This window comes from Vulpes lagopus, chromosome 3 (genome assembly GCF_018345385.1).
Source record: "Vulpes lagopus strain Blue_001 chromosome 3, ASM1834538v1, whole genome shotgun sequence".
NCBI lineage: Eukaryota > Metazoa > Chordata > Mammalia > Carnivora > Canidae > Vulpes > Vulpes lagopus.
In genome coordinates this window covers 94,566,946-94,594,692 of record NC_054826.1, presented here as the reverse complement: position 1 = coordinate 94,594,692, position 27,747 = coordinate 94,566,946, and the positions used below count along the sequence as shown (strand labels likewise).

The following is a 27,747-nucleotide window of genomic DNA, read 5'->3' as shown; positions in this document are numbered from 1 at the left end:
GGAGCTGGTTGCCAATCCAATTTTCTCACCTTGGCGCCTGATGACCCCAGTCCTCCCCAGAGAAGAACTGGTTGCCGTCCTTCCCTGCTGTGCTCTTACATCCTCTGCCCACAGAGCAAGTGGGCATGCCTCAGTTTCTATTTCTGTCAGCTGGGGAAAACCCCTGGGGGTGGGGGGACTGATTAGTCCCCTGGAGCTGTGGCTACCCAGGGGCAGTGGCCCTGTGGTGGGTTTTTGGAGTACCCTCTATTCTCAGAGGGATGTGCCTGAGGACAGCCTGCAGGAGGTGACTTTTCACTGGCCCCTGGAGGGTGGGTGGAGTCTGAACCCAGGAGTAGTCTGGGGTGGGCATTCCAAATGCAGGCAAGGGGTTGGGAAGGGATGGGGATGGGGGTTGGGAAAGGGCAGAAGTGTATGGGTCCAGAGACCACAGTGATTACACAGGTGGCCACGGGAGCATCCTACTGTAGAAGTGATGGCAGGGCCCAGCTCTGGCCATTGTGTTGGGTCCAGGTGAAGACCTTCATCCGATTGCCTCCCTCCCAGACTGGGCATGCTCAGCCCCTGCCTGTTTCCGTGCCAGCACAATGAGCTTCCCTGGGTTTCTAGAACATACTGTGCTGCTGTCTTGCCTCCCCGTGTGGTGTGGCTTCTCCCTGGAACGTACTTAATGCTCTCTGTTGGTCGGTTTCATTGGGCTGATTTTTGCTTGCAGGTCTCAGCTTGGATGGCACTTCTCTCTGGAAGCCTTCCCCGTGCGCCCTTCCAAGTCTGGTGTTAGGTGCCTCTCCTCTGTGTTCCGACAACCCCTGAACGTCCCCCAGCACAGGCCTCCTCACGTACTGGGTTCTAACTGCCCTTGCGCTTGTCTGTCACCCTCGGTTGGGTCCAGGCCTTGAAGCTTTGTCCCTCCGCCTCCCTGCCCCCAGCAGCCTGCCTGGCACAGAGTGAATATCCAGTACAGACTTGCTAAGTGAGTTAGAAGCGGCTAGGTGTCAGGGCACTCGGGGTGGAGCTTTGGAAGGTCCACTCTTCAATACTGATTTTCATTGGCTCACCCCATCCTCCTCGGTTGCTGGCCTGGCTGTGGCTCTTGGAGGCATCTAGGGTGGTGGTGGGGGAGGGTGGTGGTCCGGGGGGGATACTGTGTCTCCCTGGGCTGGGTGCAACCCAGTTTGGGGGGTTCCCCCCTGTGAAGGCAGCTGGTGTATGGGGAGAGAGCACAAGTGTGGAGCGTCAGTACAGTTAATCCCCTGGGCTATTTAGACACACACGCTTGTGTGCGTGTACTTGTGTGTGTGTGTGTGGGGGGTGCATGCCCACACACACATATGTGTGGCATTCTGGGGGCCGCTGGTGGTGACTGTGTCAGATAACCTGAGGTTTAGGCGAATCCCAGCCACCAGCCTGGGACAGGTGCTGCTGAGTGTGCAGAGCCCCCTTGAGTCCCGGCAGGTGGCACAGGGGGCACGAGTCTGTTGGTTAGGAGTGCGTTTGGCTCCAGGTAATAGAAAATCTCACGTGAACAGCTTTGGCAGGGGGTTATTTACTACCTCCCAAGGAAAAGCCGGTGTCTAGGCAGTCAGAGGCTGGGACGGGGGCTCGGCGATGCTGTAAGGGGCTCGCTTCTTTTCCTCCCTAACTTGTTAGGTTGTTTAGCTTGCTTTAAAAATTATTTTTCCTTGAGTGTGCTTTTAGAGTTGTGTGATATTTACCGCTAATTTCAGGGCATTTCATCACCAGGAGAAGAAATCCTGACCCGTTAAGCAGTCAGCCTTCTGCTCTCCCCACCCCCAATCCCTGGCAACCACTGATTCATGTTCTGTCCCTACAGATTTGCCTATTCTGGATGTTTCGAATCAGTGGAATACTGTAACATGTGGCCTTGGCATCTGGCTTCTTTCGCTGAGCATCATATTTTCAAGGTCATCCATGTGTGGTAGATGTCAAGAGGTGCCGCTCCTTGTTATGGCCAAATAATATTCCGTTGTGTGGATGGGCCACCTTTTCTTTTCTTTTCTTTTCTTTTCTTTTCTTTTCTTTTCTTTTCTTTTCTTTTCTTTTCTTTTCTTTCTTTTCTTTTTTTCTTTTCTTCTTTTTTTTCTATTTTTAAAGATTTTTATTTATTTATTCATGAGAGACACCGAGAGAGAGAGAAAGAGACACAGGCAGAGGGAGAAGCAGGCTCCCCGCAGGGAGTTTGACGTGGGACTTGATCCTGGGTCTCTAGGATCACACCCTGGGCCGAAGGCAGCGCTAAACTGCTGAGCCACCCGGGCTGCCCTGTATACGAGTTTTTGAGTGAACTCTGTTGTCTCTTCTCTTGGGTAAACACCTGTGAGTGGGATTGCCAGGTCATTTTAGAAGTTCCATGTTTAACATACTGAGGAACTGCCTGGCTGTTTTCCAAAGTGGCTGCGCCATTTTACATTCCCACCAGCAGTGTATGTGGATCCAGTTTTTCCACATCCTTGCCAGCACTTGGGATTGTCTTTTTGATTACAGCCATCCTGGAAAGGGTGAAGTGCTACTTCACGTGATTTTGATTTAGCTTGTTGGATTTTTATCTTTATGTTTATGCCTCATGGTTACGGAATGGCCACATCCCCTCCAGCCCTCACACCCATGGCCCAGATGGAGAGAAGGAGTGAGGGCAGAGTGCTTCTACTCTCAAAGCTTTGCCTTCACATATGTTTTCCTCAGTGGTTTCTTCAGTTTCGCATATGTCAGACTTTGGTCCTGTTGTGCCCCCTAACTGGGAAGCTAGAGGTGTGCCTATTGGGGGGGAAGGGGATTGGGAATGCTAGTGGACAGGCATCGCCCCTCTTTGCCCCTTGTGGCCCAGACCAGTGTGGACATCTTCATTTCTCCAGGAGCAAGAAGAGGGATGTGGAGCACCCCACCCCCTCAACAGGTAGGGCAGGGGCTTGGATCATGGGTGCCTGGCTCTTCTGTGGTCCAGAGTTACCACTGCCCATCTGAGGCCCCAGGGGATTCCAGTTTGCGGAGGGCGGTACCAGTCACCTGCCATGCCTCCCTGACCCTGTCCCCATCCAGTCACCTCCTTTGTGCTCAGCCCAGGAGGCCTGTGAGCCTAGGGCTCATTCCATCCTGCCTCAGGGCCTTTGTTCCTCCCTTCCCTGTACCCAACTATGGAACATCTTGCCTTTAAAAGTGGCCTGGGCCGTACCTCAGGCACAGCTGGTGGGAGTGTCCAGTGGTGTGGCCATTTTTGGAAAAAGGTTTATTATTTTCGCTGACCTGTAATCACATCATAAAGGTAAAAGTCACCGTGTCAGTATTGTGTCCGGTGGTTTTTAGTATAGTCACAAGGTTGGGCCACTGTCACCACTGTCTCATTCCAGAAGAATTTTTATCACCCCCAAAAGAAACCCCATATCCATTAGCCGTCCCTCCCTGTTCCCCCCACTCCCACCCCCTAGCAACCACTAATGGTGTCTCTGTGGATTTGGGGGCAGCTTTTTGTAAGTTAAAACACATGCTTACCATATGACCAGGCAGTTCTGCTCCTCGGTATTTGCCCAAGGAAAATGAAAACTTAGGTTTACATAAGAACCTGAAGAAAAGAGCTACCTGCAGTGGTTTTATTCATAATTACCCCACACTGGAAATAATGTCCGTGTCCAGCTGGTGGTGCGTGGATAAGCAAACTCCCATACGTGCAGACTATGGGGTACTGGTCAGCGTCGAAAAGGAGCAAGCACTTGATCCAGACAGCATGGTGACCCGTAGGCGTGCTAAGCTGGCTGGAGGGTGCAGACCCAGAAAGCCAGGTCCTGTTGCGTTCATATGACATCTTGGAAAATGCAAAACCATAGGAATGGAGCCGATCCGGAGTCGCGTGGGCATGAGTTGACTTGGGCCTGCAGGAATTTAGGGTGTTGGTGGGACTGCCCTGTGTCTTGATCATGGTGGTAGTTACTCCAGCAAGCGTGCGTTTATAAAAACTCCAGACTCCCAGGACTGGCGGCCAAAGAGCGTGACTTTCACTGTGTGTATGTTACCTCTCGGCTTTATTTTTTTATTTAAAGATTTTATTTATTTATTCCTGAGAGATACAGAGAATGAGAGAGAGAGAGACAGAGAGAGGCAGAGACACAGGTAGAGGGAGAAACAGGCTCCATGCAGGGAGCCTGACGTGGGACTCGATCCCGGGACTCTAGGATCATGCCCTGGGCTGAAGGCGGCTCTAAACTGCTGAGCCACCCGGGCTGCCCACCTCTCGGCTTTAGAAAGCCATCCCTAGGGATCCCTGGGTGGCGCAGCGGTTTGGCGCTGGCCTTTGGCCCAGGGCGCGATCCTGGAGACCCCGGATCGAATCCCACATCGGGCTCCCGGTGCATGGAGCCTGCTTCTCCCTCTGCCTGTGTCTCTGCCTCTCTCTCTCTCTCTCTCTGTGACTATCATGAATAAATAAATAAAATCTTTAAAAAAAAAAAAAAATAGAAAGCCATCCCGAACCTGGAGCTGGCCCCCTCTCAGATTAACCCCTGTGCAGGGTTTACCCTTTCCATTGCTCTAGTTGGTGCCGGTCCTCCTTATACATGTGACTGTGGGGTTTGGGTCTTTCGGATTGGGCCTCATACCTGGGGCTGGGGCTTCCTGGATGGGGTGTGCCGTGCGGTCCGCTGTTGATCCCTGAACCATTAGAACTGGAAGGGACCTCAGAATAGGTTGAAGACCTTTCCTTTTCACACGGGGAAGCTGAGGCCAGGGCAGAGAAGGCACTCGGCTGATTGCAGAGTTCTAAGAATCAAGATCCAAAACCACATCTTGTGACTCCTGGGCCAGGACTCCTTGCCCTCCTGCGGGTGCCGGAGCCTCCCTTGTCTGACTGTTCCAGGCGACTGGGCGGGCACAGCAAGACCAAACAGCTGGCGGGAGGTTTTAGAGCAGATGAGGTGGAAGATGGGGTCGGGGGTGGTCAGGGCCTCTAAAACCCCCAAATGAGGAGAGAAAAGAGTGTAGCTCATGGTGGCTACACATTCTGCCCACAGGCTGGGGGTGGAACATGGTTGGTTACCTTGATGTGTAGGAATGGCTGGTGGCCCCTGGGGACAGGCTAGGGGCGGGAGGGTGGGGGCACGCCAGCTTCTGCCCTGATGTGTACCCTGATGCCCCATTATGTGTCCAGGTAAATCCCAACAGACCTGGTCCTTGGGGTGTGCAGGGTGGGGCTGACAACCTGGAAAATCTTAAGGAGCAACTCCAGGAGACCCTGACAGGGATAGGTGGGCTCTCTTGGGTGGTGACTCTTCTCAGGCAGGAGAGACGCAGGAGAGACCCAGCCTCAGAGATGCAGGCCCTGGGTTTATCCTGGCATTGATGTTGAATGGCTGCTGTGTGGGCTGCATCCACCCTCGAGGTGTGGCTGAGAGGTCTGGAAGCTACTGTGAGGGTGAGCATGGGTGGGCGGGGGGGGACAGGCAGGTGCACCTGCAGCATGGAGCTGGAGCTGGTGCTCAGGAAGCCAGTTTGGAGCTACGTGAGCCTCATGAGGAGGGTTCTCAGGCTGTAGGCTGTGCAAGGCCAGCGGGTGCCCTGGACGGGGCCATGAGGATGCCAGAAGTAAGGACTGGGACGCCTCCCTGCCGACCTGGGCCTCTGTGGGGACATGGCTTTGGAAGAGGAGTGATTTTCTCATCCTAGGCTTCAGATGGGTCTCCTGGCCAGGAAACCAGTGCCTCTTTGCTCCCATTTTTTGGGCTCTGTGCAGCTGCAGGTTGGTGGTGGGGGCCGGGGGCAGACTGGCTGAGCTGGAGTCTGGGGTCTGTGTAGAGGGCAAGCAGTTCCTGGAATTGTGCTGTGCCATGTCTCTAACCCCCACTGTCCTGGAAGGCCCATGATCTTGGCAACACAGGACCCTTTTCTGAGCCCTAAGCCCTGTTTTTGGCTCAGAAAATGATGTCTCCATACTTTGAGGTCCCTTCTGGTTTTCAGGACTCACAGGGCCTCACTGTGACCCCAGTCAGGAAGCCTGGCCCCTTTCCTGAAGCTCCTTACCGTCTGGGGGAGGCAGAAAAGGAGTTTGTGCTAAAGAGATCTTCTGTGAATATCTGCCTGTCAGCCGCTGGGCAGCGAGCCGTGCCCAGGGGCCTCTGGAGGGCTGCTTCCGGGACGTCACGGGTTGGGTGCACATTTGCTCTTTCCAGCAGACCTTGCTTTGAAGCTGGCCCCTGACTCTTCTGGCTGTGTGACATTGGGCAAGTTACTCAGCCTTTCTGAGCATCCCTGTCTTCTGTCAAATGGGAAGAATGCCATTGTGCTCTAGGGTTGCTGTGGGGGATTAAAAGGATGCTCACAGCACAGCACTGGGCAGTCATGTGGCTGTTGATGGTAATGGTGACCATAATGTGACGTGGCGTTTCAGCTAGGCTCAAGGCCAAGGTAGGGTTTGGGTAGAAAGAAAGGCTCTGTTGGGCCTTGCTTCCACTGCCCACCACTGCTCTGGGAGGGAGGAAGGGGCAGGGTGCCGTGGATGTTTGTCTTTTTTGAAGACAGAAATGATGCCCAGGGAGGGGAAGCAAGTTGCCCAGCATCACACAGCCAGTGGGTTGGCAAAGACTCGGCTAGACCCAGATCTCATAAGGAGTGGCCCTGTGCACACTCCTGAGACTCAGGCTTGGCGACGGGCTGCTCTGTCATCAGTCGTTGGGCTCTAGGTGGGGGATGGTGCGGCCTGGGCTGGGCTGCAGGTTCTTCCCATCCCCGGGGAGAAATCAATGGAATACCACCACCTGGCCAGAGCCGCCGGTGAGCCTGGCTTGCCCTGGTGGATCGAGGTGGCCAGGCTCTCCTCACCCACATGAGGGAGTGTGAGCACAGCAGGGCCGTAGTGAGCCTTTACACACGAGCCTGTGTGGGCTTTGGGAGGGGAGGGCTGGGCAACAGAGTGTGAACATGTCCACACTGGCTCCCCACAGTTCTTGTGGAATCATAGGAAGGTCGCATGCACAGTGTGGCTCCGTCGTCCAGCAAGGGATGGGTGACGGTCCCTGCCCATGTCTGCTGGGGATGCTGGGGTGTCGGATGTGATGGAGGATGAAAGCCCTGACGGAGTGTATGTGTGAGGGGGTGTTGGTTCACCTGCGTGTTCACGCCTCTGACCCTCCAGCTACCGAATTAAGTGTGTCATCCCCCAGGGACCAGGTCACTAATGTGTACCAGTCCCCGAGCCAGCAGGTGGCGGGGACTGCGGCACGGTGCCTGCGGGACAGAGCGCGGCCCAGTGGACAGGGAGGCCCTGTGGGCGAGTGGGCGGGGCGCGGGCAGGCATCGGCATCGGCCTGTGCAGCTGCCAGCCGGCCGGAGGGCCCCAGGCGGCAGGTGCCTCTGCCGAGTACCTGCTGGACAGACCTTGATGGAAAAGGCCCCTTCTCTCGAGTGCCGTCACCATTTATACCTCAGCTGCTGTTTCCCCACCTGGGAGCCCCGGGTCAGGGCCTGGGTCTGATTTACCCCCAGTTCTGGGGCTGGGGTATCCGGGTGCACTGAAGGAGCCACGTGATGAGTTGGTGCTCCACGCATCCGGCAGGAGTGCCTCCCACCGGGAGCACATGGGACTGGGACCAGGGGAGCTCGTGGGATGGGGAGTGTGGGAGGACAGGGTCCTGCAGGCTGTGGCGTTGGGATTAAAGGAGCTGGAACAAGAGGCATGGGATCGCAGGGCGTTGAGGGTGGGCACAGGGTGACTGTGATGACTGCTCTTGCATGGATCGGGGCAGGTATGGAGGCCAGAGGCCAGAGGCCAGGGGAGGGGAGGGGGCGTGGTGGTCCTTTCACCTGGGGTGGAGGGGAAGAAGGTCTTGAGAGAAGTTTCCAAAGGCATAGTTGAGGCCCACTTTGGGGGGGTGTTTGGAGTTAGAAGCCAGTTCTCCTTATCCCAACCTGCGGCAGGGCCTGACCTTCCCTGGGACCCCTGCCCCCTACCCCTGGCAGACTGGGTTGAGCGGGATAGCCAGCAGCAGGAGGAGGGAGGGAGCGGGCCGCTCAGGAGGGCTGGCTGGGGTGGGAGCCTGTGAGCCAGAGCCTCGAGATTAGATCACCCACTGTGATTAGCTTTTTTCCGCCCAGCCTTTTCCCGACAAGAAAGGGCCTGATGCTCCTCATCCACGTTGCTCATCCTTCTGAGAAGGCCTGTTTACGTCTGGCAGGGGGGCTCTCTGGAGATGGGATCGCCCCAGGGGCTGGCACCACCCCAGTGCTGGCTTCTTCCCACCACCTCCTGACACCCCAAGCGCTCCAGAAGCTTAAGAACCAATACATACTTTCACCTCCTGCAGCTGAGTTGCCAAGGTTCAGCCAGAACCAGGGGACAGGTGCTGGGGTCTCCTGATACCAAGCCCAGTGCCGGGTCTGCATGTCCTACCCCAGAGCCCCCTCACATGGGGTAGCAGAAGCATCTGTGTGCTGCCTGTCCGGGGACCTGCGTGAGCTAACTCAGAGTTAATGGGATGCGGTGATGTCAGGGCGGGACAGCAGCTCTGTAGTCCTCCTCCCCATCATCACTCCCGTGTCTTTAATGAGCACCTGTGATCTCTAGGCCCCGGGCCAGACACTCTTCACACGTCAGCTTGCCGTCCTCGAAACGCTGAGAGCAGCAGAATTGGTGGCGCCAGTTTGCTCACAAGGAAACTGAGGCATGGTGTGTCTGCCTCCACTGATGTCACAGGCCGGTGATAGCTGGGTAGGGACTCAGACCCAGGCTGGATTGACCCCCAAGTCCAGACATTTCCTTGCTCCTCCAGCCGAGAGGTCAGCCTGGTGTGGACAGGGCCTCAGCCTTAGGGGGACCCCATGTAGTGGGGCTGGAGGTGCCCTGGGAGGGCCAAGGAGGCCAAGGATGGTCTACTCTGGTTAAGCTTCATTTTGCAGTCCCTGCTCTGACTTCTTTGAGTCCTCGCTCATTCACCAAGCAAGTATATATGGAGTGCCTGCTGTGGTTCTGGGGCTTAGCCAGGAACAAAACTAAATTTCTGTCCCCATGTGTGCATGTTCTGTTGGGGGTGTTGTTGAGACCACCCCCACTTGGCTTGTGGTTCCCCCTCTCCTGTCCTGCACACACCTCCTCATCCAATGGGATGAAGCAACTCTTCAGCGTCCTAGACCAGCAGAGGGCCAGCGGGGAGAGGCTCCTGGCTCAGGCTCTGAGATCTAGCTGGAAGGATGTAGGAGGCCTGCATGTGTGTTTGTCCAATCCCATTTCTTGAGGTTTTCCCATCCTAGAGAATGAAGCCCTCTGGAGCCCTCTGCACCCATTCCCCTGCCCATCTCGTGTGCCACCCCAGAATCAGAACCTGGGCATCACTCCAGGTGCCCCCTTCTGGGGACTCCCCCATCCATGCTGTCCCAAACCTCTGCCCTTTTCTTGGTCACAACCACCCTCCCCTCCATCCTGCTGCTGCTGCCCTTGGCCTCAGACCTGGCCATCTCTTGCCTGGACCATTGAAGAAGCTTGGTTACCACCGGCTCCCTGGCTCTGGATTCATGTCTGCCCAATCCTGCCAGGATCCCTAAAACTAACATCTTGCCCCTGCTCCCAACTCTTCAGTGAGTCCTGCTCCCTAAATGATGATGACCTAAGGTTCTTGACCTGACCCCCATTGCCGAGCCTGCCCCTCTGCCCACCACTTCCTGCCCTGCCCTGGACCTTCTAGGCACGCAGAGCCGGCCCCACCCCACCCACCACCCTGCTCAGGCCCAGTCGAGACACGTGGGCAGCTGGACTGGAGGTTGGGTTTCCCGGGCAGCCAGTAATTTGGCACTCCTTCAAACGGGTCTAGCTGTATTTGCTCAGCATTTGTTTCCAGGGAGGGGGGCTGCTCACATCCCCTGCATATGAGCAGAGCTTGGGCCCCGTTCCCCTGGCTATGCTCCTGCCCTGCTACCCGGTGGCATACCACTCCGCTCAGCTCAGGTGTCACCTCTTCAAGGAGCCTCCCCTGACTTCCCCACCCGCTAGCCTGTGCTTCTTGCATGTCACTCATTTTTATCTTTACTATAAAATGCATAAACTTTAAGTGTCCATAGTGATGAGTTTTTACCTGTGTATACCCATGTAACCATTTAAATCAAGGTGTATCATAGTGGTGTTTTGTTTTGTTTTAATTTTTAAAAGATTTTATTTATTTGAGAGAGAGTGAGAGACAGCATGAGAGATAGGGAAGAATCAGAGGGAAAAGCAGACTCAGCAGGGAGCCCGACTTGGGGCTCAATCCTGGGACTCCGAGATCATGACCTGAGCCAACTGAGTCACCCAGGTGCCCTGGATCACACTTTTAATCTTTTTTTTTCTTAATAGTCTATTTTATTGTCATCCCTGCCCCCTTCCAGCCTGGGAGGGACTCTCTCACAGGCAGGAGCACCTGCCGTGGGTCCCGTGCTGTATCGAATGAAGCATGACAGAGGTGATTGTGCACAGTGGTCACGTCCCATGTGTGTGACTATGAGTGGGGGGTTGTGGCCGGGGCCCTGGGAATTTGTATGTTTTGAGACCGGCCAGGGGCACACCTGCAAGGGCAGATGCCCTGTCCTCGGCTGGGAGAGGCCTGGGTCCCCTTCCTGGCCAAGGGTCTCCACGGGGAGCAGGGGCCCCGCCTGGAGAGGCCCCTGCAGGCTGGCAGCCTGGAGATTAGTCTCCAAGGCCACACCGCCAGTTGCCATAGGCACGCGGGCCGAGTCAGGATTGCGATTTCTCATCCTAGTCACGCAGGCGGCGGCTGGCCCTGCCCGCCTGGAGCCTGGAGCCGGGCTTTAAATAACGGGGCAGAAACCTGACCCTGGAGAGCCGCCTGCCCACTGGAGCCCAGCCTCCCCTCCTGGCGAGGCAGGCACGGGGCCACCTGGTCACCCGTCCCACCAGCAGCACCCCCTGGTCACCCGCGGGGCGCCGAAACCCCATAAAACCTGGATTTGCAGGCTTCCTTCACGGTCTCCATGCCCAGCACCCAGGCCTGGCCTTGGGGAGCCCCGTCTGTGGGGAGGCTGCCCCGCTTCATGAACCCCTCTCCACCCCGTGGGGATAAGGCCGTACCTTCTGGAAGCCCTGGACTAAGAGGAGACCAGCTTCCCACAGCCAGCTCGCAGACCTGCCCCTTCCCCCAGCACCCCTCGGCAGAGAAGGCCGAGGCCTCCCTCATTTTCCAGGAAAGCCGCAGGAGGCATGTGCTTCCCTGCGTCTGCCCTTTGCCCGGGCCGGGCCTGCTTTCCTATCCGGGGGGCGGGGCGGCTGGAAGGCCTGAGCTTTCTGCTATTTCTCTCCAGATTGCAGAAATGACACGTCCTTAGCTCAGATCAATTACAAAAGATGGAAAAGTAGAGGGAAGAGAGGTCAGCTGTGGATGCAGCCCAGCAAGGTGCACGGCCTGTGTGGGGACCATTCTTGGCTCTTCCAAGATGGGTACCTGGGGCCAGTCATCACCCCAACGTCGCTTCCACCCCCCATGGGGCGCTTGGATTGTCTGCTGTTTCCCTTTGGTGTGTGTGCGGTGTGTATTTACGGATGTGTGACATGCTTTGGCGAGATGCCTTTGCACATAAAAGTCTTCATGTTGCGGAGAGTTTTCTCAGGATGAAGCGAGAGAACTGAAAGTGCTGGTCACAGGGTGGGAACTTGGTTCACCCTCTTTAGGTATGTCGGGACAGCGCCCCTGTTGTCTGCCACCTAACCGGGGATCCCATACCTGACATCTTTTTAAAACTTTTTACTGAAAAAAAAAAAAAAAAAGCTATGGGTTCTAAGTCAACAGCTTGATAAGTTTTTTGAAACTGAATCATCTCCAGGTAACAGCCCAGATGGAGGACAGAACATTCCCAGCCCCCCAGGAGCCCCTTTCATGCCTCCTTCCCACCCCCCCCCCCCCCCCCCACCAAAATGACCAGCATCCTGACTTCTACCTTCGGAGTTCGGATGTGTTTGAGCTGCACATAAATGGAATCCTACAGTGTGACCTTTGGCTCCTGGATGCTTTCATCATATTTGAGAGACTCGGCCGTGTTGCTGTGGGTAGTTGTGGTTTGTTCACGTCTGATGTCTTTTTCAACAGACCAGCCACTGGGGAGAATGCACCGGAAGCAAGCATGTATGGGCACCGCTCTAGATCCAGGATGCCTACTGTTAGAATTGTTGCCCATTTACAAAGAAATCAAGTTTGTTTCCCAAAGGACCTAGCCAGTGAATAAGAAAGAATTTGCAACTGGCATAGCAGTTATGCACACGGGAGAGCACATTGCGTTCTGGTGCAAACGTGCGTGGGTCATGCAGTGATCTGGGGTGGGGGCTGACCCCCTGGGCCTCAGCTTCTCCAGATGCATGTGGAGATGGTTGGGCGAGGGGCTCATCCATCTCTACACACTCCAACATCATATACTTTGAAGCACTGAGAGCTTATTTCCCAAAGTAGTTGAAGCCTGCTCTTGCAGTCCTATTTCCATATAGGGCCTTTCTACCCAAAGCAAACATCAGCGTCCCTTGACCGCTGCCCATGTGACCCCCTGCCAGGTGCCTTGTGGAAGTCTGTCCTTCAAAAAATGTGCACAGACCTTCTTTTAATGGTCTTGAGGGGGCACCTGGGTGGCTCAGTCAGTTAAGCATCTGCCTTCGGCTCAGGTCATGATCCTGGGTCCTGGGATCAAGCCCCATGTCGGGCTGTCTGTTTCTCCCTCTCCTTCTGGAATCCCTCTCTCATTCTTTCTCTCTCAAGTAAATAAATAAAAGGTCTTGACAAATAGATGACTTCCACTTGCAGACCTCTAGGGACGGGGAGCTCGATGCCTACCTGGCTGCCTATTTTCCTCGTGGACAGCCCTCCTGGCTGGGAGATATTTTCTTGGGTTGAACCAGAGCCTGTATCCCTGTGACTTCTATTGCTATGACACCAGTGAGCCTGGGGCTGGCTTGGAACTTAAGAGCCAGTCATGGGCTCAAGGCTTGGGGAGACCCATGTGCATCACCAGACTTAGTGTCATGGGTGTTTCTAGATAACTCTTAGTAAGTGGCTGTTATTATTTAATTGGGGTAAAACACCCATCACACAGAATTGACCATCACAACCATCTTTAGGTATCCAGTTCAGTAGCGTTGGGTACATTGACATTACGGTGCAACCCGTCTCCGGAACTTTCTCATCTGCCCCTGATGAGACTGAAACTCGTCCCCAGTAAACACTAGCTCCCCCGAGCCCCTGGCACCCACCATCCTCCTTCCTGTCTCTGTGAGTATGGGTACTCTAGGGACCTCATACAAGTGGAATTGTACTTATCTGCCTTTTTGCAACCCGCTTATTCAGCATGGTGTCCCTGGGTTCATCCATGTAGTAACATTTGCCAAAATTTCCTTCTTGTTTAAAAATAGTAATATTCGGGATCCCTGGGTGGCTCAGCGGTTTAGCGCCTGCCTTTGGCCCAGGGCGCGATCCTGGAGACCCGGGATTGAATCCCACGTCGGGCTCCCGGTGCATGGAGCCTGCTTCTCCCTCTGCCTAAGTCTCTGCCTCTCTCTCTCTCTCTCTCTCTGTGACTATCATAATTAAACTAAAAATAAATAAAATAGTAATATTCAAAATAATAATATTCTGGGGGGAGCACCTGGGTGGCTCAGTTGGTTGAGTGTCCAACTCTTGATTTTGGCTCAGGTCATGATCTCAAGGTCATGGGATTGAGCCCTGTGTCAGGCTCCATGCTCAGTTCGGTGTCTGCTTATCCATCTCCCTCTGTTTCTCTCCACTCCCCAAATAAGTAAAGTCTTTGAAAAAATAGTAGTATTCTGAATAATATTCTGTTGTACGTAAAGACCACATCTTTATCCATTCATCCATAAGCGGGCACTTGGGCTGCTCCCACCTTTTGGCTATCGCAAATAATGCTGCTATGAACATGGGTGTATAAAAATCTCTTTGAGACTGTAATTATTACCATCTTGCTGTAAGCTCTTCCACTTGGAATGCATCTGATAAGCCACCTCTTGTAGTCCTTACCCAGTGCTTGGGTCATTTTGTTGTTGTTGTTTGTGCTTGGGTCCTTTTATGCAGCATCCAGCTGAGATTTCTTCTGGCCTGGGATGGATGCCAGGAATGGGATGAAGCCCCCAATACCTTCTAACACCACTAGCCACCTAAGGAAGGGACAAGCAGGCATCCTCTGTGTCTCCACATGCCCCACTAGAAGGAAGCAGGTGAAGAGGCTGTGGCAGGACAAACTGCTTTATTTGGTGCTTGCACAAATGCCTCAGTGACAAGGACTGAGGGATGGTGACATTTATCAGGAGAGTTGTAGAGACTCAGGTCTCTAAGAATAGAGTCCATTGCAACTAATGTTATTTACCCCCTGCCCCCATGCTCCTGCCAGGAATATAGTAACATTGGTCTGCACTGTTGCCCCATTTTACAGATGAGGAGAGCGGGGTTGGGGAAATTAAGTAACTTCTCATTAGACTAACTGGAAGGCAGGTCTTTCCTTGAATGGTGCCCAGCACTAGGACTTTTAAAAGATTATCAGATTGATTTCTTTTCATTTTTTGTAGCATACCTTGTTTCAGAAGTAATTAGAAAGGCATTAAGAAACGCAAACTCTAGTAAGATAGAATAAAAAAGCAGTAAAACAAGAGTTATGGCTTCAGATAGAGCCAGAAGTGAATATAATTTGACCAGACCATGGAATCTGTTTCCATTAAGAGTGTATTCAGCTGCAAGTAACCTGATAGACAGGACTTGGGAAGGGAGGGGTTGGTTTCCTCCCATAACAAGACATCTGGAGGTGGGCAGCCCAGCCCTGGACACCAGCTCAGGGACGTCAGGGGGGCCAGCTCTGTTTTCTGGTGCTTCATCCTAAGTGGTCACTTTGGCCTCAAGGAGCAGCAGGGGTCGGGCAAGGGAGATGAGGGTCACGTGGGGGTCTGCTACATACTCCTATATTCTCTTTCTTTTTAATATTTTATTTATTTATTTGAGAGTGAGAGAGAGAGAGCAGAAGGAGGAGAAGCAGACTCTCCCTGCTGAGCAGGGAGCCCGACACGGGGCTTGATCCCAGGACCCAAGATCATGACCTTAGCCAAAGGCGGATGCTTAACTGACTGAGCCACCCAGGTGCCCCAGACTCCTAGATTCTTGCTGTGGGCACCAAATGGAACATACACTCTCTACCCATAAATTGGAAAAGGAATCTTGGTCTGTTATAAAATAGACCAGGACACCCAAACAAATGGATAACCAGTAGATGTTGACTTACTAGGACACTTGGTTTCTAACCTTTAAAAAAAAGTGTGAGGTCCAGTGTGATGAGTTTTTTACCTGTGAATATACCTGTATATAAAGCCACAGGGAAAAGAAACCTCCATTGCATGGGGCTTAAATGGAGCAGCTGGCAGGCTCAGTTGGTGGAGCGAGCATATGACTCCTGATCTTGGGGTGGTAAGTTTGAGCCCCATATTGGGAGTAGAGATTGCTTAAAAATGAAATCTTTAAAAAAAAAAAAAAAGTGGCTTAAAGAAATTGAACATTTATCATCTCACCTGAAGCCCAGAGGTGGTCAATTTCAAGTCCTGAAGGGCCCGGTTCTTCTGATGGTCTACACCGTTGCCCTCTGTGTGATGGCTTCACCTCCTGGGCGGCCTCCTATTAGGGTCCTCCTGTGATGCCATGGTTGAAGGAGGAGGGCATCCTTGGTTTCAGGCACACTTTAAGAGCGAGGAGAACTTTCCAAGAAGCCCCTTGAGTCTCAGTGGCCAGAATGAGGTTATATGCTTCTCTTTAAACCAATCCCAGGTGGGGGAATGGGATTGCCTGCATCTAAGCGATAGAGAATCACCAAGATTCACTGCCCCAAGAACCTCTCCCGTTAGATGCCAGGACCCAGTGAGGGCTCTCTTTGCAGGGAGAAGGGATCAGAGCGGAGGTGGGGCTCAGTGTCTTGACTGAGTCTGGACTGCCTTCCAAGGTACTGTGGCTGGTGTAAGACCCCCTCTGGCTGCCCTGCCTGGATCCTTCCCAGGCAGATAGAAGTGGGAGACAGGGCTTTGGCCTGTTGTATTCTCCGCCAGCTGCAGTGATGGTGGACACGGGGAGGCGGCAGGATTTCAGGGCTCCGAGCACGTCCATCCCCACTGGGGAGCCCTCAGGAGAGGAGAGGAAATATGGGGGGGGACTCCTGGGGAGGAGAGATGCCCCCACCCCCCAGGGGAGAATATTCTTTTTTGTTTGTTCTCTCAGGCTTCTTTTTCAAGAAACACAAGCATATGGCGGCGGATGGTGCGGGGGCCGTGTTTGGGTGGTGTGTGCTCTTGCCTTTGCCTTTTGCGTGGTTGTGTGCATTTTTTTTTTTCCCCACTGGCTCTTGCGCCCAGCTGGTTCTTAGGGCACTGAGACTTGGATCAGAGGCGTTCCCTTGGCATCCTGAGAAATCCAGCCCTTTTTACAGTGATTGGTGCTGGGGTTTCCAGTGAGGGAGGGATGGGTGAACTTTCTGGCAAACCCAGGCCTGAGCTTTTTAGAGGTCTGAGCTGAGGAATGTGTGTCCAGGGCAGTTGAGGACGCGGACCAGAACTCGGGGCTAGGGTGTGAGGAGTGAAGGTGTCCCAGATTCATCTCCTATAACAAATTGCCATACACATGGTGCCTTAAAACCACCAAAACTTATTCTCTCCCAGTTCTGGAGGCCAGAACCCAGATCAGGACCACTGAGTCAAAATTGAGGTGTCAGCAGAGCCATGCTCCCTCCAGAGGCTGTAGAGGAGAGCCCCTCTCTGGCCTCTTCCAGCTTCTGGTGGCTGCTGGCATGCTTTGGCTTGTGGCCGTGTGGATCCTACTCCCCGAGGCCAGCAGATCCTCTCTGCTCTGCTTCACATGGCCGTCTCTTCCCTGTGTGTCAGATCTCCTGTCTCCTTACAAGGATACATGTGATGGCATTTAGGGCCCTCCTAGATAATCCAGGATAATCTCTCCATCTCATGGTCATTGATTTTTTTTTTTTGAAGATCTTATTTATTTATTCATGAGAGACACACAGAAAGAGGCAGAGACACAGGCAGAGGGAGAAGCAAGCTCCCTGCAGGGATCCCAATGTGGAACTCGATCCCAGGACCCCTGGGATCATGCCCTGAGCCAAAGGCAGATGCTCAACTGCTGAGCCACCTAGGCGTCCCTCATGGTCATTAATGTAATCACATCTGTAAAAAGTGATTTTTCCATTTAAGGTGACATTTACAGGCTGCAGGGATTAGGGCATGAGTGTCTTCTGGGGGCCACTTTTGGGCCTACCATGAGTTTCTAAGAGCAAATTATTATTTTAAAGATTTTGTTTATTTATTTGAGATAGCACATCCGCAAGGGCAGGAGCACGAGCAGGGGGAAGGACGTAGGCAGAAGGAGAAGCGGACTTCCCGCTGAGCAGGGAGCCCGATATGGGACTTGATCCCAGGACGCTAGGATCATGACCTGAGCTGAAGGCAGATGCTTAACCCACTGAGCCACCAGGTGCCCATCTAAGAGCAGATTAGAGCAGCCATTATTGGACACAGGCTCATAATAATGCTGTCTAGGAAGAGGAGGGCAAATGGAGGTTCCCCTCTTCCCAATTCAGCTATGTCTGCCCTGGGGCGCCCTTGAGTGCATGCATGTGATACCCCAAATATCTATCCAAGCTCTAGCCACCCTCCCAAACAGCTGCCCGTTGGAGGTGCACCTGCACTGCATGATCTGCCTGTAGGGTTACCCATCACTGTATAACAAGTACCCCCAACCTTCTCAGTGTGTCTGACAGCAGTCATTTCATATTTTAATCTCTCAGTTTGGGGCTTGACTGGACTCGGCCTGACGGTTCTTGCCAATGGTCTCCAGCACTCGCAGTCAGAAAATGCCTGAGATTGGGGCTGTCTCAGAGACATCTTACTTGCTGATGGCTGGAGCGAGAAGAAGCAGGGTCTCCCCAGGCGTCGCTAGATCCTCCTGTCCGTCACAGTGGCTTCAGGATAGCTGGACTGCTTACGTGTGGGCTCGGAGCTCCCATGCTGAGTGTCGTCAGGAGAAGCCTAGTGCCTTTTGGGACTTGGCCTTGGAGGTCACGTGGCGGAGAGTGCCAGAGCACTCTCTTGGTTAGAAGTGAGTTATTAAGTCCCGTATTCAAGAGGAGGGGAAGTGGATGTCTCCACTTGTTGGGAGACGTATCAGAATTTGCTGTCATGTTGAAAACCACGGGCGGAGGACATGCCAGAGAAAGGGCCCCCAGGGGCCCAGAACAGGGATTTGTTTGCCTAGTGGACTCCAGGGGCCTGAGCACCCAGAAGGTATCCCAGGGCAGAATCATTCTCTGGGTGGGATGTGTCCTCTTAGGCTTGCACACTACTGTCCCTTGGAGCAGGGCTGGAGCAGAGCCCTCTGGAGCGCAGGCCCAGGCTCTGGGGTTGAGGCCAGGACAGAAGCACTGCGTGTTTCCTCCTGGACAGTCTTAGTACCTGACCTTGGTCTCGGTTGAAAGGGCTCAGGGATCTGGTCTAGCCCCCAGTCCCCTCCCAGCCTCCGCGGGGACCCCCATACCTTGCCCTGCTGGCTCATCGCCTTCACTAGTGCTGCCCCTTGTCCAGAGTACCCCCCACCTCCCCACCTACTTTCTTCTTGTCTCCTGATTCTTCCAAACATGCATAAACGGCCCCTCCCCACCGAACGCCTTTCCTCCTTTCCTGGCCCAGTTCTGTGCACCAGGCTGGTTCTCAGCAGGCCTGGGGGTGGGGGGGTGGCACATAGGAGGTGGAGGTCGTGGGCTTACAGGGGCCCAGATGCCTCTGCGTCCTGGTGGGGGTGGAGTTGCAGGGAGGGAGCAAAGAGCCGTGGGTGTCCAGCCAAGGGGCAGCGGGCCAGCTGGGAGGGTCGGGACCAGAGGCGCCAATGTCCCTGACAACAGCTAGGAGTGAGCCAGGTGAAGGGGAGGGGTGTCTCTTAGAGAGGACACAGAGGTGCTGGGTCCCAGAAGCCAGCCAACAGGCATGGCTAGAGGCCTGCAGGCTGTTGGGGGCGGGGGAGCACTGGAGGGAGGAGAGTGAGGCTGGGAGCAGAGGCAGAATCAGCTGGCCAGGACTGTGGCCCCCCCAAGGGCAAGGCTTGTGTCATGTTTGTCTGCGTGCCAGGCAGGGTTCTCCTGCCTGAGCTTGGGCTGGCATCTTCTCTGTGAGGGTTGCCCCCGTACTCACTGTGCCTGGATGGGCCCCAGGAGGACTTAGGCTGAGCACAGTTGTGTGCACACCCGTACGTGCATGTGTGTGAGTGTGTATGTGTATTTGGGTTGCTAGCATTCACACTCTGGGACAGAGATAAGCCTGGAGGTACACTGCCCCCCTCCCCCGCCCCTCATTCCATTCCAGCAAAGGCCACTGAGCACCCACTCTAATCTTAGGATTGACCCTCCAGACAGACACCTCGCTTTACTTATGGAGTGAAGGTTGTATGTCCACAAGCCAAGCTTCTTCCCTATTTACAGAAATCATCTTTCCACTTGTGCTCCCAGAGAACTCCTATTCACCCTTCAAAACCCATCTCAGTATTCTTCAACTTTGGGAAACCTTGTTTGGAGACTCCCTACTCCCCCAAAGTTAAATCAACAGAAGATGTGAGTCAAACCCCTTTCTCCCATGTCAAGCTCTGTAGCTAGGGCAAACTTCCCCGCTTGTCCTCATTTCATGGTCTGATAATTCTCTGTGGACAGGCTGGCCCTGTGAGCACTAGGAGGGCAGGTGGGGCCATCTGAGTCGTTTCCAAGTATGCCTAACCCAGGGCAGGCTCCCAGGAGGATTGAGTAAACAGGTTGGGGTGAAGGGAGGCCAGGGAAGCATCCTGCCTGGGGCCTCCTGAGCGGTAGCCGGGCCTCAGGTCTGCTGAGCTGTTTTGCAGGCTGACGGCCAGGTGGAGTGTGCTTCTGTTCTGTCCCAGGACGGCCCGTCTGGGTAGCTGATGTACACCTCGTGTAGCCCTTGGGGATCAACAAGTGTGTGGGAGGGAAGGCGGAAGGGAGCGGCGCCTACTTCCCTGACTCGGAGGGGCCTGGAGCAGACTCAGCCCCTGGGTGGCCCCCAGCTTACCACTCCCTAAAAGCGTTGGTCATAGGAGAGTGGTGGTGTTGGTTTCTTGGTTCAGTCCCAAACCCATGGGGACAAGTGACCCTCTCCAGCCTGGTGGGCTGTGCCACATGCTGTCACTATGGCCGGGGCCAGGGTAGGGGGCCTGTTCTTGCTCTGTGGGTTGTACACACCCTGTCTCGTTTCTTACCCCCATCCGTTCCCCCACTGTGCTTTCTCTCTCAGATACACGTACCATCACATCTGCACCCTCACGCCGACACACTCACAGATGCCCACTCATGCTCCTGATTCCTTACGCACATATTTAGGCTCCAGCAGACTTGAGGGGAAAGGAAGAGCAATCTCTAGATTCCCAGTAGGGCCACTGGCCAGGGAAGGCGTCCTGGGGTCGGGACAGGCCAGCTTCCTACAGGCCTTCCTGGGGTCTCCTTGCCTGCACCCACCTGGGCTCCATATGCAATGAAGCAGAGTGCTGGGTGCGCCGCCCTGCCCTGCCAGCCAGGCCAAGCCCACCGATCTGTTGGCATCCCAGAGGGAGGTTGTTGAAGGCTGCATCAGGGGAACCCGGATTTAGTCTGGATGATAGGAGCAGAGATCCTGCCTTTTTGCACATCCTGGCTCTGGGGTTTGTGAGCAGGGTGCTCGAAGCTCAAAATCCTGCTCTGGAAAACGAGGGCTGTTGGGAGACTTAGCCAGACATCAGGGTCTAAGCAGTCCTGGGTACTTGGGCCTTGTCGCTCCCTCCTTCACTCCCCCTCTGCTGGTTCCCTGGCAGGGAGAGTGGCAGCCGGGTCCCTGGATGGCTGGCCAGCCCCACTTCCTTGGCACTTCTGTTTGAGATCTGGACCCTTCAGGTGCCCTCCGTGGGTTGCTCTGAGCCCCTGGGCCCACGGTGTGGAGGACTGGCACCTGGACTCCTATTCCCGAATGCACAAGCTCTCTCTCTGCTGGCGTCCAGCCAGGAGCATGGCCAGCTGCATGGGTCTCTTCAGCCACCCTGCTGGCCTGTCACTGCACCTGGGGTTCCACTATGAGCCCCAGGCCTCAGAATTAGGGGTCTTACCCCAAGTAGGAGGAAAAAGAGACTGGTTGTGTCAGATGTCCCAAACATCATCCTGGCTTTGTCCTTCCCTTTGAACAGGAATGTCCCGCAGGTCTTGGTTTCTTTGCCCTTAAAGTGGGCAGAGTCGCCTCCATCCTGCCTGCTCACTGGACAGAGGTCACCGGTGTCAGAGTGCTCACAATGGGACAGCAGCGTCTGAGGGGGCCTTGGTGGATGGCTGGTCAGTGGCCACGAGGGTGGCCCTTCAGCCTGGGAGAGGAGGAGGGAGCTGGCAGTGGAAGCAGGGCACGGAGACAAGGCAGAGTGGGAGGGTTGAACCCTTGGATGAGGGAGCATCCAGATGCTGGTGGGGAAGGAGGGGGGTTTTCTTGTTTTTTCTTTTTTTAAAGATTTTATTTATTTATTCATGAGAGACACAGAGAAAGAAAGAGAGAGGCAGATACACAGGCAGAGGGAGAAGCAAGCTCCATCCAGGGAGCCTGATGTGGGACTCGATCCCGGGACTCCAGGATCATGACCTGAGCCAAAGACAGGTGCTCAACCACTGGGCCATCCAGGCGCCCTGGGGAGGGGGGTTTAAATGGGCCGGGCTGGGAGGTTTCTCTGCAGCCTTGACGTTTTGCTGGCACACCCCTCACCCGCCTCCTGACAGCATCAGCCACGTTCACTTCTGCTGGGCCACATGTCACTGCAAGAGATCGGGTACCCGCCAGAGCAAGCACCTGTCTCCCCAGGCTTGCAGGCCATGGGCAGCAGAAAGGGCAGGCACAAGGACACCCCCCAATGAGTGTTCCAGCTGGCCTGGAGCACCCAGTGCAAGGTGTTGGAGCTTAGAGACCCCGGCTGAGCTGCTGGTGCTGGCCCCAGGGCCGGCTAGGGTGGGCTTTCTGGGCCTGAGCCCCATGGGTGCCTCCCCATGGGAGACAGGTCTGCCTTGGGTGGGGGCAGTAGTGACTCAGACGTGCACACAAGCACCTCACTAATCTTTGGCTCAGAGACCCAGCTGGCCTCCAGCTCTCGGTCGCCAGCAAAGCCGCCACTGTCTGGGCGACGACTCCCCAGCCAGGGGTGGGGAGGTGGGCAGCAGGCAGGAAGAGCAGAGCTGCTCGGAAACTGGAATCGGGATGCTGGGGCTGGAAATGTGCCCAGAGATCATCCAGGCGGTACCTGGCTTCGGGTCAGACTCCCCCGGGGAACTTAAAGACACAGTGTCCTGGCCCTGCTGCTGACCTGTCACCTCAGGGCTTCTAGGGGGTGGGGCCCAGGAGGCTGGGGGTGGGAGGCAGGTGTTGGCAGCAGCTGGGCTAATGCCTTCTCACAGGTGCAGAGTGATGGGGCAGGTGTCACACAGTATTCCTGCAGACCGGGCAGCCAGCATCTTCACCCTCCCCAGCTCTGTCTCTTAGTGCTTCATAAAACGAGACTCTGGCCAGGTCAAGAGAGTGGCTTCCTTCCCTCCTCAAGATCTCCCCAGAAGGGCACCTGTGCGGCTCAGTGGTTGAGCATCTGCCTTTGGCTCAGGGCATGATCCTGGGGTCCTGGGATCGAGTCCCACATTGGGTTCCCCGCAGGGAGCCTGCTTCTTCTTCTGCCTGTGTCTCTGCCTCTCTCTGTGTCTCTCATGAATAAATACATAAAATCTTTAAAAAAAAAAAAAAAAAAAAGATCTCCCTGGAGAAGGCAGTCCTGTCCCCTCCCCCGGGAGCCACCAAGCCTGTCTCTTACCTGATTAGATAGAATTGATTTTTGGGACCCAAGGACAGGCCCTACTGTCCATCACTAAGCTCTCTTGTCTGTCCGTCTCATTCTCAGCCTCTGGGAAGGGCATTTGGGCCTGTTGGTCCCTGTGTCATGATGTGACTGCCTGCCTCAGTTTGCCTGGGCTTGAGGAATCTCCCAGGATAGGGTACTTTCTGTTCTAAACTCAGGAAGGTTCCTGGCAAACCAGGGCAAGTGGGTCACCCTCGCCATGCATCAGCTGTGGATTCAGTCAGCTGATCTTTCTGCTCCCCGTGTCCCAGTGTGAGTACAGTCCTCCTGCCACTCCTTGAAGGATGGGAGTGGCCTTGAGGACAGACAGGCAGACAGACCTCATCCCCGGTACCCCCTGGCCAGGGCCTTGGGCAAGCCCCTTCCTTGTCCCTGCCAAGGAGGATGATGTAAGCAGAGACGGTAACACACACACTGCAGCTCCACCCAGACAGGTGGCCATGGGCCTGCTGCTGTGGGTGCTGTGGGTGCTGTGGGTCCTGTAGCCACGCAGAGGATCAGCAGGACACCTGACTGACCCAGCAGCCTCTGTCACTCTCAGTTTCTGGACTGTTCCTCCATGATCCAAACACATCCAGACCCGCAGTGTTGCACATGGCCTCTTTTTTTATTTTTATTTTTTGAGAGCCTTCCAAGCCCCGAGTGGTCACTCTGCTTACAGCTTGTGACCGTCCTGGTTCCTGCCAAGCGTCACACTGGCTAGTTCCCCCGAACATTTGCTGTATGCCCACAAGAACCCAAGCAGGCGTGCAAGGCAGTGGGCATCCTGTCACCTGGCAGGCAGGGCCCCGGCCTCCCAGAGCTAACAGTCCCACTGGGGAAGCCCAGGAGCAAGTCCTTCAGATTGCAGCAGGTTCTGTGAGGGGAGAAGAGATGGGAAGCCGGTGTGAGGGTGAGACTGCAGTGTGGCCAAGGACAGTGCCCCAAGATGTTGGTGATGGGGCTGATGGAGCTGGGGAGGCAGGAAGTGTAGACCTGAAGGAGGCCACTGCACTGGTGTGGGGGTGTCCCGTAGGCATAAGGCCGGAGAGGGGCACCCAGGTGGCATAAAAGGGACAGGAGGAGGACAGAGCCAGAGCCCAGCACACAGGCAAGAGGGCCGACGGGCTGGAGAAGGCAGGTGGGCCCAGCTCACACGGCAAGACACTCGGGGGGTGTTATTTTGACTTCTCTAAGCAGGACAGTGGCATGAGATTGACTCGGCTGCTGTCAGCAGGACGGACCACAGGGACAGGAGGAGGGTGAGGAGGCCCTCGCCGTGGGGTGAGCTAGCGAGGATGGTGGCCTGGGTGGGGTGGTGGCCCTGGAGGTGATGAGAGTCGGGCAGATCAGGTGCTTTCTGGAGCCACACAAGTGGGATTCTCCCCGGATTGTTTGAGAAACGAGGGAGAAGGGAGCAGGACGAGGCCCCGGGTGGAGCCTGAGCGCCTCAGTGGCTGGCTGGGGAGGAGCTGGTCCCAGACAGAGCCATGGCGCCCTGCTCCATGAGTTCCTTGTTAGACATGAAGGTGCAGCAGGTCGCATTCAGAGAGAAGGGAGAGAGTCACTAGCCTGTGGCATTGGAGCCAAAGATTGCCTAGCTGCGAGGGGCAGGATGGGTCAGGGAGGAGGAGGGCCCAGCATGGAGCCCGAGCCCGCCCGTGGTCAGGGCAGCAGTCAGTGCCAGCAGGCCCAGGGGCGGGGAGGTACAAGAAGTATCTGTCGGGGCAGAGAGGGGCTTCTCTCGGCTTCCCTGCTCGCCTTCTGGCCCTCACAGGCATTGTCCACCCGGGAACCCAATGGCCCTGGCAGCCGCTCGCCCCCTGTGCCCTGCGTCAGGAGCCAGCTGCCCATCACCCAACGTGACGCCTCTCGTGTCCCTCCCTGGGTGTCCCAGAGCAACACTTGGGTGCCTCTGGCCTTGCCCAGCCCTGGCCTCTGCTCCCTGGTGCATGGGGCTCTGGCTGGGGCTCCTGTCCTCCCCTCCCGGCCCCCGGGCCTCTGTCCTGTTCATGCTGGCCACTTACCTCCTACTTAACTGCTCTCATCCTCGTGTTCTGTGTTCTGTGGTGCTTTGATTGGGTGGTTTTCTTGCCGGCCTCACGTTAGAGCTAGCCCCACCTGACAAACATAGAAAACTACAGTTTGGGGTGGGTTGACCCAGCATGGTCCTGGCAGACCTGGGCCTGGCTCTTGTCCCGGCAGACTCCGGGCCCAGTGCTCTTGCACCTCAGCCCCAGCCACAGCAGCTCCAGCCACGAGGGACCTGCCCCCCTCCCTGAGGCCCCCCGGCATTTGCAGGAGGGTCTTCTCCCCCCTGCCTCCCTAGGTGCACCCACCTTCCCTCCCGGACAAGGACTCAGGGGCTAGCCCAAGGCGAGCCCCCCTTCCTCCCTCCCTCCCTCCCTCCCTCCCTCCCTCCCTCCCTCCCTCCCTCCGCCTCTGAGTCCCTGGTTCCTTCCTAAATGGATTAAGACTTTGCAGGAAGGAGCCAACAGCTGTCTGGGGCGACCCAGAGGCCCTGCCGTCTGGTGCCTCTGGCTTTGCCCTGATTCAATTTGGGCTGGGAGGCTGGCAGGCTGAGGTCTTTCTGGGAATGGCTCGAGGGGTGGCCGAAGGCAGGGGAGGAGCCGTCAGGCCCCCAGGCAGGCAAACCTCTCAGCTGGTCACACGGCAGGCCCTCAGGTGGGCTTCATGGGGCAGGAGGCCCCAGGCGGTGGCTGCCAGCTGCCTGTCGGCCCACTAGGATGTCCCCCAACCGTCCTGTCATGCCTTCGGCAGGTCTTTATATTGTGAACTTCAAACGTTTATAAAATTACAACCTGGTTGAAGAAATAAATTTTGCAAACATCTAGAAGTGAACCCAATTCACATTTTGGCCAGCTACTGATTGGACATTTGTTAAAATCAATATTTATTCACAGCCAAATAGCAGACTCGGGCCAGACCTGAGGCCAGAGCCAAGCTCGAGGGCATTCCTAATTCCTCTACATGTTTCCATAACCCTAAAGTTGGGACACTTCTCACTTTGTTATGTGTGATGCACTCTGACACTTGTTCTGTGTCACCGATTTTGTGACTCACGGTCTGTGGTTTCGACCACACTCTGCCCTGGCCTGTCACACGTCGTCTGGCCCTGTGCTGGGCCCTGGTGGTGCAGCAGTGACAGGCAAATCTGTCCCTGCCCTCACAGAGCTTGCGGTCCAGGGGCAGCTGTGGGCTTGGCAGCCTTGAAGACACCAGGTATGGCTGTCGGCCTGCCCAGTGCCCCCACCCGCAGGAAGTGGAGACCAGGATCCACAGAGTCTCTCTGAGGCCTGCAGCCCTGCTCCCTTCTCAAGCCCCCGAGCTGGCCACCAGCACCTGGGTCAGGTCAGGGATAGTGGAACCTGTGACAGCTGGAGGGCCATGAGGGACGTGGGTATGTTTGGGGGATGGTGATTCTTAGAGTACCTGGAGCGTGGGGTGCAAAGGGGGAGTTCGCCGAGGGACTGGAGTCCCGAGCTAATGTGGGCAGTAGGGAGCCATGGAAGGTGTGTGAGCGACGGAGAGCCATGGCCAGAGCTAGTGCGGGGGTGAGTTGGCAGCTGAGTGCCAGGCAGACTGGCCATGGTACTGGGCTTGGCCCTGGTGTTGCAGATTTGGGCATGTGCCATGGAGCACACTCCTCAGTGCATGGTGCTGCGTGCGGGCCGCTAATGCTTTCATGCATGCAACCCCTTGAGTGGAAGGGAGGCCAGCTCTTGATTTGTCCCACGCGGGGAAGTAGAGGCAGCCCTGGGTGCCTGGGCGCCTGGCGGGTGGTGGTGGCACACGCCCACCTCTGCTTCCTCGCTCCATCCAGGTGACCATGGCCTTGTTGGGGAAGCGCTGTGACATTCCCGCCAACGGCTGCGGACCCGACCGTTGGAACTCTGCCTTTACCCGCAAAGACGAGATCATCACCAGCCTCGTGTCTGCCTTAGATTCCATGGTGAGTGCCCCTGTCTATGCTGGACATCAGCAGACGTCAGAGCTCAAGTCCCAGCCCTGCTACCTCGGGGGGCCATCAGCCACCTGAGACTCCCTGTCCCCATCTGCCACAGGTCCCCTACCTACATCAGGGGGGCGGGAGGCCTGAGTGAGGCCATGTATGTAAAAATCCAGCCCTGGAAAGAAACGCTGGTGCTGCCCGTTGTCCCCTGGTCCCCTCAGCCCTCATCCTCATTTCATCCCTCCCATCAGAAGGATAAGACCTGTGGGGACAGTGGTTCATGAGAAAGGTGCAGCCCCTGATGTTACAGCAAGAGATGTATCTGATCTGCCTCTCAGGCCCAGGAGAGAGAAATGGGGCCTCGTACATCATTCCTCTGGCACGATTACCTACATACCTCAACCTGTAGTAGTTTATCCCAAATGGGGAAATAATACCGTCATTTTCCTGTAGCCTTTTCTTGGGGGAATGTTCTTCGACAGAGGGTAGGCGGGTGTTAGAATCTGTCTGGCATCAGTTAGCTTCACCCCTGTGTTTTAGGATGGTGAAGTTGAAGTTCAGAGAGGGCAACATCTTGCCTGGAGTCACACAGCATGACTAGTTTTTGCGGATTTTTTAAAAGATTTTATTTCTTTTGAGAGAGAGAGTGCACAAGCTGGGACAGGGATGCAGAGGGAGAGAGAGGCAGGCTCCCTACTGAGCAGGGAGCCGGATGCAGGGCTCGATCCCAGGACCCTAGGACCGTGACCTGAGCTAAAGGCAGACACTTAGCCACCTGAGCCACCCAGGTGCCCCGACAGACCTTTTCCATCATCACAGAAAGTTCTGTTGGACAGCCCTGCTCTAGAGGGCCTTACAGACACTCCTGGGAGGAGCACTGCC

At 55.5% G+C, this 27,747-nt stretch overlaps 1 protein-coding gene across 5 annotated transcripts in view; it reads left to right on the top strand.

Annotated features, from left to right (window-relative positions):
- The window catches only part of GTF2IRD1 (GTF2I repeat domain containing 1), a 110,252-nt gene that overhangs the window by 7,670 nt on the left and 74,835 nt on the right, over nt 1-27,747 (top strand). For all 5 annotated transcript variants that reach the window (XM_041748079.1, XM_041748080.1, XM_041748076.1 and 2 more), the window contains exon 2: nt 26,737-26,865. In XM_041748079.1, coding sequence (XP_041604013.1) covers nt 26,743-26,865 — 123 coding nt within the window. In that variant the 5' untranslated portion in view covers nt 26,737-26,742. The remainder of the gene's footprint in view (nt 1-26,736; nt 26,866-27,747) is intronic.